General features: G+C 27.3%; 1 protein-coding gene across 2 annotated transcripts; it reads left to right on the forward strand.

The window, feature by feature from the left end:
* Positions 1-5,723: 5,723 nt before the first annotated feature.
* Positions 5,724-21,058, forward strand: LOC145961350 (aminopeptidase N-like). Of its 2 annotated transcripts, none has more exons than XM_083081452.1 (13): positions 5,724-6,023; positions 6,155-6,650; positions 7,742-8,191; positions 12,551-12,731; positions 14,329-14,476; positions 16,301-16,388; positions 16,818-17,176; positions 17,636-17,916; positions 18,708-18,904; positions 19,054-19,392; positions 19,477-19,546; positions 19,650-19,757; positions 20,441-21,058. In XM_083081452.1, the coding sequence occupies exons 2-13, from the start codon at positions 6,178-6,180 to the stop codon at positions 20,570-20,572; spliced, it is 2,826 nt and encodes a 941-aa protein (XP_082937578.1). In that variant the 5' UTR covers positions 5,724-6,023; positions 6,155-6,177; the 3' UTR covers positions 20,573-21,058. The 2 variants fall into 2 exon arrangements, with proteins under 2 accessions (XP_082937578.1, XP_082937579.1); XM_083081453.1 differs by lacking the exon at positions 20,441-21,058 and adding an exon at positions 19,838-20,060.
* Positions 21,059-23,245: the final 2,187 nt, after the last annotated feature.

Genomic DNA, 23,245 nt, shown 5'->3' on the forward strand with positions numbered 1-23,245 from the left:
ATAACATCTAAAATTAAAAATTTATAAAACATATTACAATTCCTTAATATTTATGTAATAACAACTTTATATATACATATACATATATATATATATATATATATATATATATATAAAATAAATTGTTGTTATAAATTTAATATGTATTATTAATATTTTAAATATATATTATTAATTGTTTGAAACTCATAATCTTTGTAAATTTTATATAATCTATGATTTTTATAATAAATCACATGGCATAATTTTCTCATATATCTACATGTCTAGTTCTCTATACTTTTTACTTCTCTATCCTTTATATTTAAAGAAATGTAACATATATACACTCGCGCGCATTCGTGTAAATATTTACACACGCACGCACTAATGCACACAAATTAATTTCCGCCTACTATATAAGCAAATAGCGATATTTTTAAGTAAAAAATAAATTATATAATCATGAACCATTTTCTTCTATAATTTATGACAATATTAATTATAACGATAGAAATTATCAAATTTAATTCACTTGATGTCATATAAAAGTCTGCATCAGCTTTCTATTAGAGTGATATACGATATGTACATTATATTCGTGAACCGCTAGTAATGTATGTGGCTATATACTATCCGATTTCAATCTGAGTTCAAATATGTTCGTTCACAAAACGGCTTTAATTATAAATTTATTTAATAAGTTTCTGTTTTCTGAAGCATCATAAAATATGAATAATTCATAATTCATAATTCGATATTTAAATTATTTGTCATCAAAGAATATTATGTGTTTGTTTAGTTCTCCTCGGTTTATGTTTAGTTCTATGTCATATATCATATAGTAGTGTCATTTATATGGCAGTATTGAACCTAGATCAAAATTAAAGATAAAAAGTGATGACATGACGACTTAAGTGACAGATTGTTAGCATGTACTTGTACTAAAAAGGTCTGGGAAATCATGTAGCGTAATACGTATAATTATGCAATTTAAAATATTAAATATCTATTTAGAATACAAATTGAAAAAAATTGATTGTGCATAATAATTTTGCGATCAATTATTTTGGATTTTATGCTTTATAAAAGATAGATAAGTAAAATGTTAGTTTTGTGTGCATGGCCATATATTTTATCAATAACTTTTCAATAAACAATGAGCGATAGCAAATTTTTTGCCCGAGACTATGTTTTTCTAACAACATGTCAAGGTCAATGATATTTGCGGGAGTTTACCTTATGCCAATATTTACCTTGATTTATTTTCATCAAAATTATTATCCTAAGTATTCCTGTAAAGATACTAGCCAGCGCTTGTTGTTTATTAAAAAGTTATTAGCAAAGAAAGTATGTGAAGAAAGTTATTTGCAAAGAAATTAAATAGTATATTAATGTAATAAATCTCTCTCAGAAAATGATACATAAATATTTAGAAATATCAAAATAATAATTTTTTAAGTTAATTATTTTTTAAAATTATTGAAAGTGTACATAGTATATATACAGCTTAATATTTTTGTATTCTTTTGTTTACTAATCTAAATTATTTCTTTGTAAGCATAAAATCGTAGTTTTGTCATTAAAAGAATTGGAAGATTTTATTTTTTGACAGCGTGGCATTGCTCGTTCATGAACATGTCATTGTCTATGAGGTCGTAAACGTATGGTGTCACGAAATATTAGAAGTCACTGACACCACGAGGCCAAGCAAACAAAACTTTAATTTGGTGCATTTGAGGTGAACCTTGACAGTCCAGACGGTTCTTAAAACGGTTACCTCGTATTTGTTCGAAATGTGTGTGTATGGTTGTTCCATTCAAATATACGAGATCTCTCCTTGCACGTATATAATCGCATTGTTTGTAACATTAAACAAATCGAATATGCGAGCTTATTTATTTATTTTTTTCGCAAATTTAATATTATTCGATATATCCTTCAATATTATTTTTACATTGAAACCACATTGCATATTAAACAAATTTAAACCATTAATGTTTCCTGTGCTTTATTGAAACTTCTAACTTAAAGCTAATGATAATATGCACTTTATTAAATTTTATTGTAATCATACATAATATATTCTTAGGAAAAATATTTAAATTCTTTTTCTCTCTCTCACACACACACACACACACACACACACACACACACACACACACACACACACACACACACGTTGTTGGGCTTATATATTTTACTTATTCTTTTTTTTCTTTTTCGAAAAATTTTATTTTGAATTATGTCATTCTTTCCCTATTTATCTATATTTTTGTTATATGTTATGTTTAAACTCTTTTTCATTTTTACATGAAATATTATTTTACATGCGCCATTAGGTTGTTTTTATGTAATTCTCATACAAATGAGTAGATGATTCAGCGTATATCCATATTCTCAGAATCATACTGATATATTCGAACTAATTATTCGTTTGAACAGTATGACATTATAATACAGTTAAATAATTATCGTTGTCATATTTTCATCAAAGCAGGGTCGCAAAAATGTATATAATCGTAGATAAAATATATGTAGGAGCTATAATTTATATTCTCTCCGCATATTGTAACGTTATAACTATAGCTGCCAAAAATTGGATTGTCTATTTTGATAATTGCATATCGTGAAATATATATGTAGAGAGATTCCAGCTAATAAATTTTCACGTAAATGTGCTAATTAAATAACTTATGTAAAGTAGTCATTTTTACAATGAAATTTAAATGAAAAGAATGCAAACTATATAAAATCATAATTGGAATTTCATTCATATTGGATAATTTTGGAAAGCATTATTCACGAATATATTTATTATTATATTTTTTTATTATTTTTATTATATTTTATAATATTTATATTATATTTTTTCATCATATTTATTATATCATTTTTATTATATCATTTTTATTATATATCCTGTGTACAAATTTAGAAGTCCAAGAAACGCGAATAAAATAGAATAGTGTGTCCAATGGAATCAGGCATAATTGATACATATGTAAAGGAAACAAAACTCATCGATAGGTTAAAATTTATCTCGTGCCTATCTCCGCGCTAGCAAAAGCCTTCGATTTTTTGTTTCAGTCCATTTACTAGTTTTCCAAAGATGAATCCATGATCTTGCGAAGGCTGGTATGACTATAGGAGAAATTATTTCCGACCTTAATCTTCCGCGGTACCCAATGTACGGTGACACCCAATGTCAATGAAAAAAAAGATTGTCCGTACGGCAGAGATCAATTAGGAAAATGTAGAACGTTACGTACTTGAATAATTAATATCAAAATTAATACATATCTTTTTTTGCTTTGCCATGATATTTGTAAACCTCAGCTTTCTCCTTCGCGGCGAAAGGAAAAAGAATTCATCTGTCTGCTAAAGATGATAACGATGGAATAAAGATGCTCCAAACATGCGTAAAAAATGTCAAAATAGAGAAGAAAGCACTTTTCTATAAGGATACTCTCCATATTATCAAATTCGAGAAATAAGCTCTGAAGAATTTGGTTATCGTATATAAAACATATTTAATAGTTTCTTCCAAGAGATCTTATATTGATGAATGAAAAATATTTTCTAAGCAAAATCTTATTAATTTCTTCCTGTTTTCGAATTCTGTCTGTTTAAATATTGGGGTGAAAACAAAAAATACGGAGCAAATTAGTAATGTAATTGGTTCTAATAAGTGTCATTATTTAAGCACGAGCAATTGTGCTTAAAATACTTTTGATATTTTATATATATAAATCAGTTAGAAAGCGTTTCTTCATATAAAGAGCTCTACCTTGTGGGCGTAAATGTACGCGTCGCAAATGTATGTGCGATCTATAGGCTGCGAAGACATAAAAGTAAGAATCTAGTATTACTCTATCCATGTTCCACTAAACTTGATCCAGTCTTTGTCCCATGACCTGGCACCTATAACTTCGCATACCTTTGCATCATCTCACCTCCTCCTTTATCGAAGTCCACCTACGCAGCAGACTGTCATAAGAGTTATCTGTATTCAGCACAGATAACGAGATAATATAATAGACGGAAGTCTTATTTCGTCACGGTCACAATCGTGCTGAAAAGTTATGTAACTTTTCCGTTTAATATTTAAATTTACTGGGAATTATTGATATTTATTGCTTCTAATTAGAATTTTTTGCTGGTATAATTTTATTAATAATTCTGATAAATATTCATCTTTACTTCCCCACTACTGATTTTGATCTTGACATACATATGTTGTCAACATCATGTCCCTGAGTAATATACAAAATAAAATGTGTTTTAATTTCTTTAATTATACTGAGTAGGGTTTTAATTGTCCTGCATTAATGATACTCGATGTGTTTGTATTATAAGAATACTTCATGCATGATTACAGATTTTCTTATCGCTCTACAAATTTGAGATATTTAACTCGTACTATTAATTACGCAAATGAGAGAAAGTTATTTTTCAATACGTAGGTTAATTAATATTTTGTTAATATTATAAAAACAAGCTTATTTGCTGAATGCTAAATCATTAATATAGTAACTCCATACCTATAAAATTGCTTTCTTATATTTATTTATTTATTTTAATGTCTCTTAAGTTTATTATTACATTAATAATATTGTTACACGCCCGAGTTGTTACGGCCCTGCCGTTGTCCGGATCCTGTAACCAAGAAGAATGTTTACAAACAATAATGTTCAGCTGAGTCGGAAGATAGCTGTTAAGCTGTCCGGACGTGTTTTATATACGAGCCATTATTAATCCGTTGTGTTATTAATCTGTTGTTCGTATGTGTTCTGTGTTTCGCATTAAAGTTCCTGTGTTCTCTAAAAATTGTTTGTTATTACTCGCGATCCGCAAGTGCCGGTAGTCCGCTAATTCGCGCTTCGATATATCTTGAAGTCCTCGCCCCGGGCGTAACAATATATATAAATATATGTATTAAATATGTATATAATAATGTATATAAATATATATGTATTAATATAATGCATTAAATACTACTTAATATTACACTATTAATTAACACACATAAATTAATATATGTATATTAATATGTAATATATTTAATATAGTGGATAAGATTGAATGTAATGGATAATAATATAATACACATTATAATTTAATATAAAATTATTATTAATGTTATACATAATAAACCTATATATATATATATATATATATATATATATATATATAATTAATATTATAAAATATTTATAAAATACTATACATATAATTAATATTTAATTATGTTTGAATATAAATATTAACAAATTAATGCGTTATATCAATGTATGTTCTTAATATTTTAAATGCTATAAAAATTATTCTTTATAAATGTGTTTTATTAATGTACTATGTTTAATTTATAATAAATTAATGTTTAATTTATAATAAATTATTAGCGCAATTCTTGGCCTACGGTATCTCTATAATATTTCTATTCCACATTATATGTAAAAAACAAATTTCTATTCCACATTACATATAAAAAACAAATTTCTCAATTTAAATTTAAAAATCTGCTTCGTTAATAAAAAGGACACGATTGTTAATTTGATCGATTTGAAGGATTTTCTGTTATTTTATTCAAAAATCCACCAAATAAATTTGAAAAAACTCGTGAACAAAAATCTAATAAATAATAGCTATTTATAAAAAAATTCGATATATATATATATATTTATAGATATTTTTGTATTCTACAGTGGCCTCTTATGCTTTAGACCGGCGCGACATAGACGGGCTTGCTTCTTACAGCGCTCGGTCGCTAACACGCATTTGGAGTGGGAAAAACGGCACTGTGCTTTGCTGTTACATACCGGTTCTCGATCGAAGTGTCTGTTGACGACTTCAGGAGTTGTGTTTACATTTATTGTAATATCGCCGAGTGTCTTTGGAAGTTTCTCGAAATAATAAGAAATCAAAAGTGCGCATATATATTTTTCATGTTACAATGATAGTGGATAAAACATTGATTTATTGCAGCTAATTATTATAAACATACACTTGCATAGAATTTGTTGTATATCTGAATATACAGAGTAAGTCATTCAAAATTAAGTTTATTTCTATATATTTGTCTTAATTTCTTCTTTTCCATTAAATCATGGTAGAGACAGTGCCGTGTTTAATTTGTCAGTTTGTACTTTCTAACAAAAATATACTTTTACAGATATCTGAGATAAAAGTAGTATCATGTTTTTAAAACTATTGTTAAGTAGCAGTTTAAAAATCATCGTCGCGATGGCTTTTTTAACCGATGATCCGCTAATTCAAATATCTCAAGAAAAGTTAAACAACCACTTGAATTATGTATTACGGCAACAATATGATATCATCATTACACATATCGAAAAAAATATTCTTGTCAGCAACTGCAGTATACGTATAGAGATTATACGTCCAATATCAAGCATAATATTGTATTTACACGCAAAAGATATCGGTATAACTGTGTTTTATTATCCACGATATTATCCTACAAATTCTATAAATGAAAAAACGATCATTTATAAACCGGTACAATCTTTGTATGATAATGAGATGAACATTGTCGAATATATATTCGCGAGTGATCTATTGCCGGGGTATTATATCATAAAATTAGTTTATAATATAACTGAAGATACAGGCCTAAAAAACTTTTATAAAAGAGATGAACGACAATGGTAAGTAAGTGTTAAAATGTTAAATGTATAATATTTTCACGTTTATGATCAAATCCTGGTACAGCATTCTATTTCTATTTAAAAATTCTATTTCTATTTTCATTTCTATTTTCTAAAGAGAGACAAGTGCGTATGTGAAAAGTTTTCATTCCTAATTATATGTTTTTTAAGATCTTAATGACAAATTTTGCAATTTATTATTATTATCATTATTATTAAAATAATTGTAAACTACAGATAAAAATCAATTTAATTAAAGTAATCAACTATAATACGCGACTTACATAGCATTTTATCGTCAACACTTGGACTAAATCAAATATTCTGATAGAGTTTCGAATTGTTTTCAAAATATAAATATGATTTTGAAGGATTTATATTTTTATAGAACTTGCTTATTTGAAATTTGAAATTGTGGACAAACATTTAAGTTTTACATTGTTTACTTTGACAATATCAAACTTTAGGAAATTTATTTCTAATATTTAAAAAAGCTTATAATTCAGAAGGAAAACATTTCCAGACATATGTTTATATGAATTCTTTTTATCCTTATAGTCCATAAAAGTAATTATCAAAATTTTATTAGATCATGAACATTCATAACTTTCATAAAGACTCTGTATATAAAATTAAATATATTAGCTATAATCATGCTGTTTCATGTACTTGTATTTAAACGTGCACCTACACACTCCCAAATTATTTAGAAACAATGCTATTTTCGCTAATAACTAAAACATATATATGTGTTTTATTTAATAAGCTATCACTAAAATGGGCAGTTTCTTTCACTTGTATAAAATTATGTACAGAATCGTTGATAATATATCAATTAAAAAAAGTTATTATTCTAATATTGTTTTGTATTCAAATTTATTTTAATTTTATTAGACGCATCAAAAAATTTTGATACTAAAATATTAATTATTAAATATTTATTTTGTACCTGTATATTTTAAAATAAACATTTTATGAATCCCGTGCAACTAAAATATATGCAACTTTTAGACAATTTCATTGAAACCACTTTTGCAGGGGTTTTTGCAGTATCTTTTATTATCGTTAATTTATATTTCTAAATGTGATAGGTTGGCTGCGTATGTTGATATTGGAATCCAACACATGATTCCGTCTTTGCCCAAATTTTCAAGAACCATCTTGCCTTATAAGCCCATCTATAACATTACTGTAGAACATTATCAAAACTATACAGTTTTATCAAATGTACCGATACAAAAAATAGAAATGAATGATAAAAACACGACGAAGACACATTTTAATACGCTTGTGAAACCTAATTATTTTGTATTTCTGACTAACCGGACTAATTTATTTCTCATACCTGGTACAAATGCAAGTATCGGAGTTAATATGTGGTGTAGAATGCACTGCGAATTTGCACATAAATTTGCTGAAAATATAACATCGTACTTGTTTGATAAATGGAAACGCCTGAATAAAATTTGGCAAATAAATCATGTTGCATTTCCGGATTTTCAAAACGAAAGCATCATAAATCTGGGCCTTGTTCTTTATAGGTAACTATATAATTATAAAAAATTAATATATTTCGAAAATAAAAAGAGGATAACAAGTCTTGGGGTAACTAAAATTATTTACATATCTTTTCTCTATTTTCAAAATATTATTTGAATATATTTAAAAAAATAAGTAAAATTATATGGGACAATGAGAGAAACATATCTAAACACTTATTATTAGTCTAGTTTATTATTTGTCCAGAAAGTTATTGTGGTTTTTGTTGTTTAAGATTTGGCGCTTTTTTTTCCTAAAGTTATCTATGTTTTGTGTCTATGTTATATCATTTTAAAAGAGCAAACTTTATTAATATAAACCTCTACATTTTATTAAAAATAATTGTCGTTTGACATTGGTTTGTGTTTTTTATTTAAACACTATTGGATTAAGATGAAAAATTCGGGCAATTTTCTTATATGAATTCAAAATGAGTTGTAAAGCAGCTTAAAGCTCGCAATATTAACAATGCATTTGGCTCAGAAACCGCTAACAAACGTACGGTGTAATGGTGGTTCCGAAAATTCCAGTGGAGATGATTCTCTTGAAAATAAAAAGCGACTGCAATTATTGACCACTTGTTAATTCAAACATCCACACACAACGGTTCGAGAGCTGGCGAAAAAACTTGGCGTAAGCAAGTCAGCTGTTCTTGATCATCTGGAACGAATTGAAAAACAAAGAAGCTCGACAAATAGATGCCACATCAATTAAGCGAAAATCAAAAGAATCATCACTTTGATTTTGCGCAAACAAAAGGATCCGTTTCTTGATCGCATTATAACGTGCGATGAAAAATGGATCTTGTACGACAATCGTCGATGTTCTGCACAATGGTTACACCATGATGAAGCGCCAAAACACTTTCCGAAACCAAAATTGCATTAAAAGAAGATTATGGTGACTATTTGGTAGTCGTCAGCCGGGACAATCCACTACAGCTTTTTAAATTCAGGCGAAATTATCACGGCAGAGAAGTACTGTCAAAAAATTGGCAAAATGCATCAGGAACTGACACGTTTGCGTTCGGTGTTGGTCAACAGAAAAGTTCCAATTGTTCTACACGACAATGCTCGACTACACGCTGCACAACTAACGCTGCAGAAATTAAATCAATTGGGCTATGAAACTCTGCCTCATGCACCATATTCGCCAATTGACTACTACTTTTTTAAATATTTCGAAAATTTCTTACAGGGAAAATCTTTAACAATGAAGCCACTGCCATAAACGCTTTCAAAGAGTTCGTCGCTTCTAGAAGTCTGACATTTTATGCTACAGGAATAAATAAATATTGTTTCTCGCAAAAATGTGTAGATTTGAATGGTTCTTATTTCGATTTTAAAATTCACTTTGAGCTAAAATATGCGTATTTGAACTTGAAAGTTACAAACCACAATAACTTTCTGGACATCCTAATATATTTTCACTGCATATCAACTTACGAAAAATAATATTAAAATATATATATTTTATAATCATAAAATTGAAAATTACAAATTAAAAATATAAAATTGTAAATTAAATAATTATACTAAGGTATAAATATAGCTATTATATAACTATTATATTAATAACTATTATATAACTATTATATTAATATTTTTATATTTTTTATCGATGAAAATTTAAAAAATTTATATATGTATACACTACCGCTCAAAAGTATTTGCCCACTGTAAATTTTATCGAAAATTTTAAAACAAAAGTCTCTATTGTGACTTTATCAATATTTATTGTTTATGTACATATATAACATCCTTATCGATAGCTATTATGTTGAATAAGATTTGATATTTACCGATAATTAATCACGAAACTAAAGATAGCGCCTATGATTCATTTCTTGGAATTAATGTACTTATGTTTTACCCGCGACAGGCACTTGATTATTTCGATCTTCTTTTATTTGGTAGCTTGGCATACAGAAGTAAGACGTATAATACAACTTTGCTTTAGTTATCTGCTCACTTGACTAAAAATCATAACTGTCTAAAATACTCTCTTTTTATAAAGACTTTTTTTCCCTCAATTTATCAAAATGGGCAAAACAAAGGAATTATCGGTAGAGACGAGAGGTATTATTATCGGGCTTCATATGGCTGGAAAAAGCAATCGTCAAATCGCAAAAGATTTGAAGATATCAAGGCGAACTGTTGACTACAATGTGAAGAAATTCACTACTCAAGGCAAAGTTACCAATAATCCTCGCCAAGGCAGACCAAGAATAACGAATTCAAGGGATGATTTAAATATTATAATAAAAAGCAAACGTAATAGACGCCTTACCGCTCCTGAAATAACAGCACAAATCAATGAGAGCCGCAATAAACCTATTAGTTTATCCACTGTAAAAAGACGACTTTTAGATGCAGGCCTTAAAGGATGTTTAGCCGTATCAAAACCGCTATTGAAAACTGCAAATAAGAAGAAAAGACTTAATTGGGCTCAACAACACAAAGATTGGACAATTGAAGACTGGAACAAGGTTCTTTGGAGTGATGAATCCAAATTTGAAATTTTTGGGACTAAGAGACGTGTCTTCGTTCGCCGATATTCTAATGAGAGGGTAGCTGACGGCTGCACAGTGGCTTCTGTCAAACACGGTGGAGGTTCTGTCATGGTATGGGGATGTTTTAGTGGATCTGCAGTGGGTGACTTGATTAAAATAGAGGGAATTCTCCGAAAAGAAGGATACAAAAAGATCATAGAAGAAAATGTTGTTCCTTCTGGCACTCGGTTAATTGGAACAAACTTTATTTTTCAACATGATAATGACCCCAAACACACATCAAAACTGTGTAAAACATTTTTAGAACATTTGAAAAGGCAACACGTTTTAAAAGTTATGGAATGGCCCCCGCAATCACCTGATCTTAATCCGATCGAGTTATTGTGGGATGAACTGGATAGACAGGTGCGAAAATCTTGTCCTACATCCCGAGAGGACTTGTGGAGAATTCTACAAGAAGAGTGGCAGCAAATATCCAGAGAAACGCTAGAAAAATTAATAAGAAGATTGCCAAGACTTTGTGAAGCCGTAATCAAAAATAAAGGCGGGCATATAGATGAATCAAAAGTTTAATGTATAAGTGTTTTGTTAAATGTATAAGTTAAGTTAAGTGTACAATTTGTTCTTGCAATTTTAGTTTATTATATATGAATACTTTTCATAAGATTATTACATTGTTTTATTTATTCCTAGCCATTAGAGCACAAGTATCTTAGGTGGGCAAATACTTTTGAGCGGTAGTGTATATACAGGGTGGGCCATTTTAATGTCCCATCTCAAATATCTCTTTTCGTATGCCCTTTACAAAAAAATGTTTCGCACAAAAGTTGTATGATTTCAAGGGGGACATAAGACGGTGTCATTAATTTGACCTTGAATAGTTACTTGCAGGCTACGTGAAGGTCACCTTCAATTTTTTAAATGGAACTGCCTACTTTTTATTGCATATTTTTGCAGCCCATATCGAGAGTTTTCCAAAACACTATAATTAAGTTAGTTTTCATTAAGTATTTTCCGAGTTATGAGGCTTGAAATCATTTCTTAAATTTACATAAACCGTAAAATATCTTGTAAAATATTCTTTTTTCGATTATCTTACCTTAATACTTTTATGTACAAAATAATGAGAGGAATCAATTGGTGTAAAGAAAACACATAGTTATTTTTAAGAAAAAATATGTAATGGTTAATTGCAAATTACATATTTTTTCTTCGAAACAATTATGTGTTTTCTTTATACCAATTGATTCCTCTCATTATTTTGTACATAAAAGTATTAAGGTAAGATAATCGAAAAATGAATATTTTACTAGATATTTTATGGTTTATGTAAAATTAAGAAATGATTTCAAGCCTCATAACTCGGAAAGTACTTAATGGAAACTAACTTAATTATAGTGTTTTGAAAAGCTCTCGAGCTGTAAGAATATGCAATAAAAAGTAAGCGGTTCCATTTAAGAAATTGAAGGTGACCTTCACGTGACCTCCAAGTAACTATTCAAGATCAAATTAATGACACCATCTTATGTCCTCCTTGAAACCATACATCTTTTGTACGAAACATTTTTTTGTAAAAGGCGTAGGAAAAGAGATATTTGGAGTGGGACATTAAAATGGCCCACCCTGTATATATATATATATATATATATATATATATATATATATCATGTGGTACTCGCTTGCAATATATTGCATTATTTTATAATGAGCAGATATAAATAAAACATTAATATATAATTAATATGTTAATTTATAGAATCGTTTAATTATAAATTTGCAAATACAATATTTTTATACAATTGTACAACAGAAATAAGCATTATATAAAACATTTTTTTTTAATTTTCAGAGAAACAGATATTATCTACAATGACAATGTAGATTCTGTTGCGAGTAAAATCAAAGTTGCCCGCTTTATAGCCCATAAAGCAGTACAGGAATGTTTTTATTATGAAAATCCACTTTGGCCGTTATCCTCTTTGTCAAATGAGGCTATTGTCGCATTTCTTGAATTATATGCCATCAATCAGGTTATTTTAAGCATTTTTTAGCGCAAAACTTGCTCACTAGCAAGCAATATGATAGATATACATATGTATACATATATCATATTGTTTCCAAGTGAGCAAGGTTTGCGTTAAACATAAAGATATATATACATATATATTGTAAAAGCTCTTTATAATTTTAGCCTTATAATAACGTATAATTTTTTTTACGAAAAATTACAGAATATTACGCGAATATTCTATATTTACAAAGAAAAATGATAATTTTTTCAAGTAAATCAGTAACACATGCGTAGATAAAATAATTTAAAATATTCTTACATTTTTATGTTTCTTTTATTTGCTTATGTTTCTTTTAAAATATTTTTACATTTTTATGTTTCTTTTATTTGCTAAAGTCACTATGTTACATTTGTCCGGCATTTTTAAATTATTAAAATTATTAAAATAAAAGAGAAATTATCATTCAGATTGTATAAATTATATACATATAAAGTTATTATAAAGTTAAGCATGTATACATATGGAAATTGTGTAATAAGATAATTTTGCTATATGATATATTATAAATAATTCTAGAAGTATTTAATTTAAAAGTTATATTGTGTAACCATTTTTGTTATTATTAACATTATTTTTGAATTATTTATTCTATATTTTAAGAGAGAGACAGAAAGAGAGACAGAGAGAGAGAGAGAGAGAAAGAAAAAGGGAAAGAGAGAGAGAGAGAGAGTGGGGGGAGAGAGAGAAAGAAATAATAAATTTTTTTTATGTAGACGTAGAAAGCAGCAGCCCTAGTGTATATTGCTAATGTGTATTAAATCTAATATTAACTAACAAGGAAAGTTCGGCAAGTCGAAAATTTAAAAAAATCTGAAACTTGGCATAATTTTAGAGTAATATATCCTAATAACGAAACCATTTTTTGTTGGTGCTAAAAAACGGGTTTAGGGGTATAACCAACCGCTAGAAAATAGATTTTGTGTTCCGAAGCGAATATCATCGAAACGAATAGAAATATAAAAGATTTCTATGTTCAAACAAATGTTTTATGGCTTTAAATGTACTTTACAATTGCGTACTTGGATTTTTTTAAATGATAAAATTTTTCAAAATACCCCCACCACTCAATATTTTTTATATTTTGAAAACATTTTTAAATTATATCTTTATTTTATTTCTCAAGAACTAATTTCCGCAACATAACTGTAATATTCATGGTTGAATTTGGCGTAACACATAAGCTTCAAAATATATATAATTTAAAAATGTTTTTAAAATATAAAAAATATTGAGTGGTGGGGGTATTTTGAAAAATTTTATCATTTTTAAAAAATCCAAGTACGCAATTGTAAAGTACATTCAAAGCCATAAAACATTTGTTTGAACATAGAAATCTTTTATATTTCTATTCGTTTCGATGATATTCGCTTCGGAACGCAAAAATCGATTTTCTAGCGGTTGGTTATACCCCTAAACCCGTTTTTTAGAACCAACAAGAAATGGTTTCGTTATTAGGATATATTATTCTAAAATTATGCCAAGTTTCAGATTTTTTTGAATTTTCGACTTGCCGAACTTCCCTTGTAAGTAAATATATTAAAACTATTTTCTATAGGCTCTTCCAAATATCCGGATAATAGACTTGTTTGTGGTACAATTTCAACACGAATCCCTTCATTTCGATACTGAATATAATACATCACTTTATAACACACAGTTCAGTACATTCAACAGTTCTGTTGAAAATTTCCGTTACATTAAAGGTATGATAATATAATTAAAAATTGATTATGCGTAAATTTTTCAATATAAATGCTTAAAAAATAGACGGAATAATAAAAACTTTAATTTTATACATAATAGCTTCATACAGGGTTTGCCAAAAGTGTGGAAACCCCTTAATATTTCGAAAAATACGCATTTAAAAAAAAATGTTTCACATACAAAAGTTATAGGGTTTTATGTGGCGCATTACATAGCAACATTATTATGACCTCGAATAGCGTTGTCAAGGTTATGTGAAGGTTACCTCCAACTTTTTAAATGGGACACCCTATATGCTTTTGCATATTCTTGTAGCTTATCTCGAGAGCTTTCCATAACACTATAATATAGTTAGTTTTCATTAAGTACTTTCCGAGTTATGAGGCTTGAAATCATTTCTTAATTTTACATAAACCATAAAATATCTAGTAAAATATTCATTTTTCGATAATCTTACCTTAATACTTTTATGTACAAAATAATGAGAGGAATCAATTGGTGTAAAGAAAAAACATAGTTGTTTCGAAAAAAAAAATGTAATTTGCAATTAACAATTACATTTTTTTTTTCGAAACAATTTTGTGTTTTCTTTACACCAATTGATTCCTCTCATTATTTTGTACATAAAAGTATTAAGGTAAGATAATCGAAAAATGAATATTTTACTAGATATTTTATGGTTTATATAAAATTAAGAAATGATTTCAAGCCTCATAACTCGGAAAGTACTTAATGAAAACTAACTTAATTATAGTGTTTTGGCAAGCTCTCGAGATAAGCTACAAGAATATGCAAAAGCATATAGGGTGTCCCATTTAAAAAGTTGGAGGTGACCTTCACATAACCTTGACAACGCTATTCGAGGTCATAATAATGTTGCTGTGTAATGCGCCACATAAAACTCTATAACTTTTGTATGAAACATTTTTTTTTTAAATGCGTATTTTTCGAAATATTAAGGGGTTTCCACACTTTTGGCAAACCCTGTATATAATAGCTTCATTATACATGCATACATATATACATACATAATAAAGCTGTTATATATAAAATTAGGTAAAGGTTGATATTAGGAGACTCACCTCCGATGAGCTTCACCTTGACATATGTTATCAAGGTCACTGTCCTGAGTAACATGCAAAAGATTTTAGCCGTCGCTCGTTGTTTATTAAAAAGTTATAAACAAATGAAATTTTAAGAACTTCACATAATTTTCGGACACCATGTACAATAACAGACCTCCATATGTTATCAAGATCACCGTTCTGCAAAAGATTTGTATCCCATTAACAATAATAATGCTGAATAAATACATATTTATCAATAATATATGTTCATTAGCAAGTACATGGATTATAATAGAAATATACAATAACTTAGCTGTTATATCAAAAAATAATTATTTTAAATACATTTAATACAATTAAAAAATATCACAAATGTATGTGTACACACACATACACACACACACCCGCGCGCGCGCGCGCGCGGGGGGTGCAAGGGGGGCCTTCAGCCCCCCTCCCGCAACCACCCCGCCGGTAGGAGACGCATTGCGAGGAGTTCAATCACAATGGATATATGCTGTAAGTTGTAAAGCGAGGTCCACCTTGCCTACCGGCGGAGTGGTTGCAAGAGGGGGAGCCGAAGGCTCTCATTTATTTTTTTGCGCGGAATTACTCAGGACAACTTCCTCTATGACATATTCAAACGATGATAAAATCGATGATGTGTAACTTTTTATGCACTTTTTACCATAATTATTAATTTTTTTTTACCATAATTATTATTTTATTCATATTCTGATGTAAATTATATAATTATAGTATTAAATGTATTGCGTATATTACAACACATAATTACTGAAGAGATATTTTGGCACAGTATCCGCATATATACTCGTATAAAGAACATGTAAGTAATGCACTATACTACTATAATTACTATTTTTATTTAAATTAAATTTATTTCATTTTTCTTTAAACTTACATCGTTTCTTTCATACTTTATTATCTTTATATTTTATTATTACCATTCACAGACTTTTTGCCTTCAATGTCATTAATTTATTCAAGATATATTTTCAATTTATATATATACTTATCTTTTAAAAGTAATTAAGTTTAGCCATTCCTTCTAAATTATAATTTAAACTGTAGCATCAAATATTTATATAAAAACTATAAATCATATGAATAATTATGTAATTAATTATATATTTGATTAAATTATATATAAAATATAATTAACGTAACAATTTTATATTGTGGTAATTATACATATATGCTTATAATACCTTTCATTGACACATTAATAAATTTTGCACAAATTTTATAACTTTAGCAAATCAACTTTCGACTATTTTGATGAAGTTATGAGGAGCTTTTTGTCCATTCAAATGTCTACAGACGATTTACTTCTTATAAGGCGGCTAATTAAGTCTCCAACAAAACAAAAATATTGTCCTGTAGTAAAAATAGTACGAGATTATAATTATCCTATTGAACGGATAAAAGCATCGATACAAAATATAAATTTAAATAAGTCGATGGAGGATTACATACCTATATCGTATACTACGCAGACATATCACAATTTTATTGATCCTTTAAGTAATATTATATTGTACCATTTACTGTCCCCTGAATTTACTTTTCATTTTAAAAATGATGGCTGGATAATATTTAATATACAACAAACTGGTAAGTTTTCAATTAATTTATTACATTTTATAGTGTTTATCATATATACACACTGGAGAGAAAAAGTTTACATTATTAAAAATTTTATTATTCATTATATTATGTATTATATACATTACATTTATTATACATTATACATATATACATACATACATACATACAATTATTAGAAATATTCAATTTTAGTACAAAATAATTTTATACATAATATTATACAATTTGTATCTCTATTGATGCTCAATTTATGACGCATTTTTTATCTATGTTAATGTACAAAAGTATAAGTACAAAAATATAAACAGATGCTTGTATTGATAAACCCTTTGAAAGAATTATGTACATATATGTACATATATATATATATATATACACACACACACACACACACACACACACACGCACGCACGCACACACACACAGTATATACAATTTATTTATTTTTGGGATTATTTATTTTAGGATATTATCGAGTCAATTACGATATCGAGAACTGGCGAAGAATTGCAAGTTATCTAAATTCTGAAAATTATATAAAAATACATGTTCTTAATCGTGCCCAAATTATCGATGACGCTTTCCACTTAATAATAACAGACCAACTTAATTCCACTGTATTCTGGAATATTACGAAATATCTATCACGAGAAACAGACTACGTGGCATGGTATCCTATGTTCAAAGCCTTAGAATATCTGTCCAATATCTTTCTATTTTCGGAAACAAATTTTGAAAACATCAAGGTAAATATTATAAATCGCCAATAATGATGTTAAATATATTGTACTAAAACGTTTTAAACGTACTTAAAACGTACTTGTTACATATATTAATAAATTATGTACTTTTATAACAATAATTATCATAACTAAATGTTTCCAAAAAGATACATACAATAAAATACATGTAGCTAAAAAAAATTTGATATTTTTTATATATGTATATTCTAAATAAAAAGTACATAAATATCTTTATAAATTAATATTCAAATACAATATGCACTAATTATCAAAAGTTGAAGAGAAAGAAAGACAAATTTAAAAATTGCTACCATTTTTAATCACTGCCCAATGTTCTTAATGATTAAAATGATTTAAATATCATTAATTTTGAAAGAGAAAATTAGTAGGAAACATGTATTAGTTATCTGTGTGTATAATATACAAACAGTCAAAAAGTTATTAAATTATATTATACATATGTTATATTATACATTATGTATACATATAAGATATATGCATGTATGCACTTTTCTATGTTTATATGTATGTTATGTGATATGGATATGTATTAAGCATGTGTGAATGTGCACATAAGACAGATCTATGTGTAAATATATGTATAAGTATACCTATATAACAGATATATTTAGAAAAAGAAATTCAGAGCTATTTACCACAAGACAGAACATTCTAACTACATAAAACTATGTAAAATACAGTTTGACACGATATCTTTCTATATGGTAAAAATACAACGCAAGTATCGAAAAATATAAAATTTGTATCAAATAACAATATATATATATTTTTAGGTGATAATACGGAATTTATTACAAGAGTTGCTTCGAAACGAACTTGGATACGATGAGGTTTCTAATGAAGACGATCTTAAAAAAAAAAGTTTAAGAATGGAGATTGCAAACTGGGCATGTTCTCTTGATGAACCCATATGCAAAGAAAGAGCAGGTCGTAATTTAAGACGACATCTCGCAGATCCTGAAGAAAATACGTAATTTTTCTTACATATTTAGTTTAATTATTTTAGTTTAATTGTCTTGTAGATTTATGTGCAATGTTTAATAAATTATTTTATGAAAATATAAGATTAATATGTGCAAAACTTTTATAACAGAAATTTTCTTGTCAAATTTTCCGTAGACTCTTGCCATGGTGGAAAGAATGGACATACTGTCAAGGTTTAAAAACGTTGTCCTATTCTCTTAGCGATGAAGATTCTCCTTGGTGGGGAGTATATTATTTGGGAAAAGAAAAATTTAAAACTAAATTTTTAAAATATCTGGCTTGCTCTGAGGATCCACATTTTATCAAAGACTATTTAAATCTAATAGAAAATAATAGTGCAACATCGATTAAGTTTTTAAAAGATTTTTCCGATCACGATTATATTAACTATTTTCTTTTTGCTATCGCGAGACACGCGAGGAATCCTGTAGTACTCGACTTCATGTTAGAAAAACTTAAGAATATAAGACCCAGGTAATACAGCTTTCTCCGTAAATATATATCTATCATTCAATAGTTTATGTATATATTAATAAAGTTATTATTTTACTGTTATAGACAAGTCAGCAAATATGCAACATTTACTATAATTATTAATCATGTGTATTCTACGAAACAACTCGAAAAGGTAAAGATTGTATATGCTTATATATATGTAAAATAAATAACCATGATGCAACATAAATTTATTATTAAATATCGTTGTTCAATATCACAATAATCTGTTTTAGATAAACGATTTCCTAACAGATAAACTTATTGATGCAACTAAAGTTGAATTAAATGAATATAGGAAGATATGGATTGCAAATACGGAAAAGAGAGATATAAAAGTAAAGGTAAATTTTATGAATACCATTAATGAATATCATTAATCAATATATACTTATTAATCGTTGATTTTTTTGTTTTCATATAGAATATATTAATATCACAGTATCTCAAAGCGACAAGCAAAAATTAATGTCATCTAATTTCTTTTATAAAATAAACATATTTTTATTTGTAATTTACGAAAGTATACTGTTTTTGAAATATTATAATGAGAGGGTGAAAAAGAGTTTACGTGCAAGCGAAAGCAAAAAAGGAAAAAAAATTTCTTTACTTGGAAATTTCAGTGATCTTAATAAAAACGGATTTCTATAAATTTTACAAAGAGAGTTTATAGCTTTGAGTTGTTTAAATATCTCTAAGTTAAATAAATATTTAAATAAATTTAAATATTTTTCGACATTAATGATTTAAAATGTTTACAAACTTATAAAACCGTTTTTTTCGAGATAACTGAAATTTTGATTCTGAGAAAAAAAATGTAATTTTTATAATATATTATTATTATTTATTCCAATTATATTTAAGATTGTTATTATAAATAAAATGTTTAGGATACATATATATACATATATATATATATATATATATATATATATATATATACACGAGATTATATTTAATACAATATTTAATGATGATTGATTATTTGCTAATTACCAATAATTAATATCAATATAATCTGTTTTAGACAAGCGAATTAAATAGAATTACCGAAGAGTTCAGATGTATGATGCAAGATATTTTAATTATTCAAAGCAAGATACAAATACGCTTTTTCGAAATCAAAAGTCAACAGAATTACTTTAAGAATTTTGTATAGTATCGAATATTCGTTTAATGAGAGTAACAATTATGACGCGAATACATCTATATATCTTTCTTATAAATAGCTTTTTAAAGATTTATAGATTTGTTATCGATTTATTATTTATGTTTATGTGCATTAATAATATATAATTCAATGCATGTGCATTTACAAGGGCACTTTTTGGCCTGCAATTCATCGATGTTTTTATTTCTTTATTAACATGAAGTAATGCAAAGTATTAATTATGTTTATAATTATAAAAAATATATAATTATAATTAAATTACGTTATATTATATTAATAATTCTAATAATATTAAATGAGAATGTATCTGCGATATTTTATTATTAATGTACTAAAAATGTATTATCTAATTTAAATTGTATTTGATTTGTTCTATTTGTAACTTTATTTGTTAATATTTATGAATTTTATTACCTTGAATCAAATTTTTATTATACATATAGGTATAATAATACATATTAATATTTAAATAACAACTAAAATTAAAAATTTATAAAACATATTACATTTCTTTATTATTTACATATATAATAACAATTTCATATATATATGTATATATATATATATATATATATATATATATATATATATATATATATATATATATATGTATATATATATATATATATATATATATATATATAATAAATTGTTGTTATAAATTTAATATGTATTATTGACATTTTAAATATACATTACTAATTGTTTGAAACTTATGATCTTTGTAATATTTATATATATTTGATTTACACTTTATAATAAATCACATGGCACAATTTTCTTATACATCTATATGTATATTTCTCTATACTTCTTTTTACATATATTTAAAGAAATGTAACATATATACGCTCGCGCGCATTCGTGCGAATATTTAAACACTCATGCACGCACTAATGCACACAAATAAATTTGCACTTACTATATAAGCAAATAGCGATATTTTTGAACAAAAAATAAATTATATAATCGGAAATAATTTTTTTCATAATTTATAACAATGTAGAAATTATTAAATTTAATTAAGAGACTTCTCCCTTTCTCCCCCTGCATCCCTACCCTGAAAAATAGTTTTCGTTTTGTATAATACAAAAGCACAATGCAATTTGAATTATATAACATAACCCAAACCAAATTTTAGTTGTAAATCAGAAATAGGTTTGGGTTAGATTATATCTTCCGGAAGTGGAGCTCCCACGTAGCGGGAGGAGGATGGGGGGGGGGCGGAACCTATGGCATCAACGCCTGTACTTTGCAAGATAAAGCGAAAGCCATGGTTAAGTGTAAAGTAAACTAAATAACAGAAACACTCACAATATATTGTAAACAAATATCTGATACAGTTTGTGTAATAAATGTATATGATGTTAGAAAAATGTTTCAATCACTAAACATTTCTCATTCAATATTTCAAAAATTATAAGAGACCACCAAAAATAAAACAGAGAAAAATTAATCAGCATCCTCACCTCTACAACATGTAAAGGTCAAGGTGTTCGTTAATGTAAATAATTACCAAATTCTTTTTTTAATAGAAACTTATGAAAATAAAAAAATTAAAATTTTTTAAAGTAATTATTTTTCAAAATTATTGAAAATGTACATAGTATACATACAGCTTGATATTTCTGTTCTTTTTCTGTTTACTAATCTAAATTATTTCTTTGCTATATAATAAATTGTAGTTTTGTTATTAAAGGAAACTGGAAAATTTTATTTTTTGATAACATAGCATTTTTTTGGCTTATTCATGAACATTATTCATTTTCTTTATGCGATCATAAACGTTAAGTGTCATAAAATACTAGAAGACACTAACACCGCAAGACCAAGTAGACAAAAGTTTAATTTGGTGCACTTGTGATAGGTGAATCTTGATCCACACGGTTCCAAAAACGGTTATTGTTTCCAAATGTGTGTTGTGTACGTATATGTGATATGTTCCATTCAAATATACGAGCACTCTCTTTGCATATACAGGGTGGCCCATTTTAATCCATCCAATCGAATATCTCGAAAACCAAGCCCGGGAGAGAAAAAAGTTTCAGACAAAAGTTGTTTGGTTTCGAGGGGGCCATAAGATGGTACCATTGGTTTGACCTTGAAGAGTCATTTGAAGGTCACGTGAAGGTCACTTCAATTTTTTTAAATGGAACACCCTATATATTTTTGCACATTCTTGTAGCTCATCTCGAGAGCTTTCCAAAACACTATAATTAAGTTAGTTTTTATTAAGTACTTTCCGAGTTATGAGGCTTGAAATCATTTCTTAATTTTACATGAACCGTAAAATATCTAGTAAAATATTCATTTTTCGATTATCTTACCTTAATACTTTTATGTACAAAATAATGAGAGGAATCAATTGGTATAAAGAAAACACATAATTGTTTCGAAAAAAAAAATGTAATTTGCGATTAACAATTGCATTTTTCTTTCGAAACAATTATGTGTTTTCTTTACACCAGTTGATTCCTCTCATTATTTTGTACATAAAAGTATTAAGGTAAGATAATCGAAAAATGAATATTTTACAAGATATTTTACGGTTCATGTAAAATTAAGAAATGATTTCAAGCCTCATAACTCGGAAAGCACTTAATGAAAACTAACTTAATTATAGTGTTTTGGAAAGCTCTCGAGATGAGCTACAAGAATGTG

The sequence above is a fragment of the Camponotus vicinus genome, unplaced genomic scaffold (assembly GCF_025532165.1).
Source record: "Camponotus vicinus isolate PSW18456_S1 unplaced genomic scaffold, iyCamVici1.0 SCAF_11, whole genome shotgun sequence".
In the NCBI taxonomy this organism is placed as follows: domain Eukaryota; kingdom Metazoa; phylum Arthropoda; class Insecta; order Hymenoptera; family Formicidae; genus Camponotus; species Camponotus vicinus.

Bases quoted from the DNA above. Each gene is read 5' to 3' on its own strand.
- LOC145961350 (XM_083081452.1), top strand. From the start codon at position 6,178: ATGTTTTTAAAACTATTGTTAAGTAGCAGTTTAAAAATCATCGTCGCG. The intron at 6,651-7,741 runs GTAAGTAAGTGT...TAAATGTGATAG, and splicing joins AAAAGAGATGAACGACAATG to GTTGGCTGCGTATGTTGATA. The intron at 19,393-19,476 runs GTAATACAGCTT...TTACTGTTATAG, and splicing joins CTTAAGAATATAAGACCCAG to ACAAGTCAGCAAATATGCAA.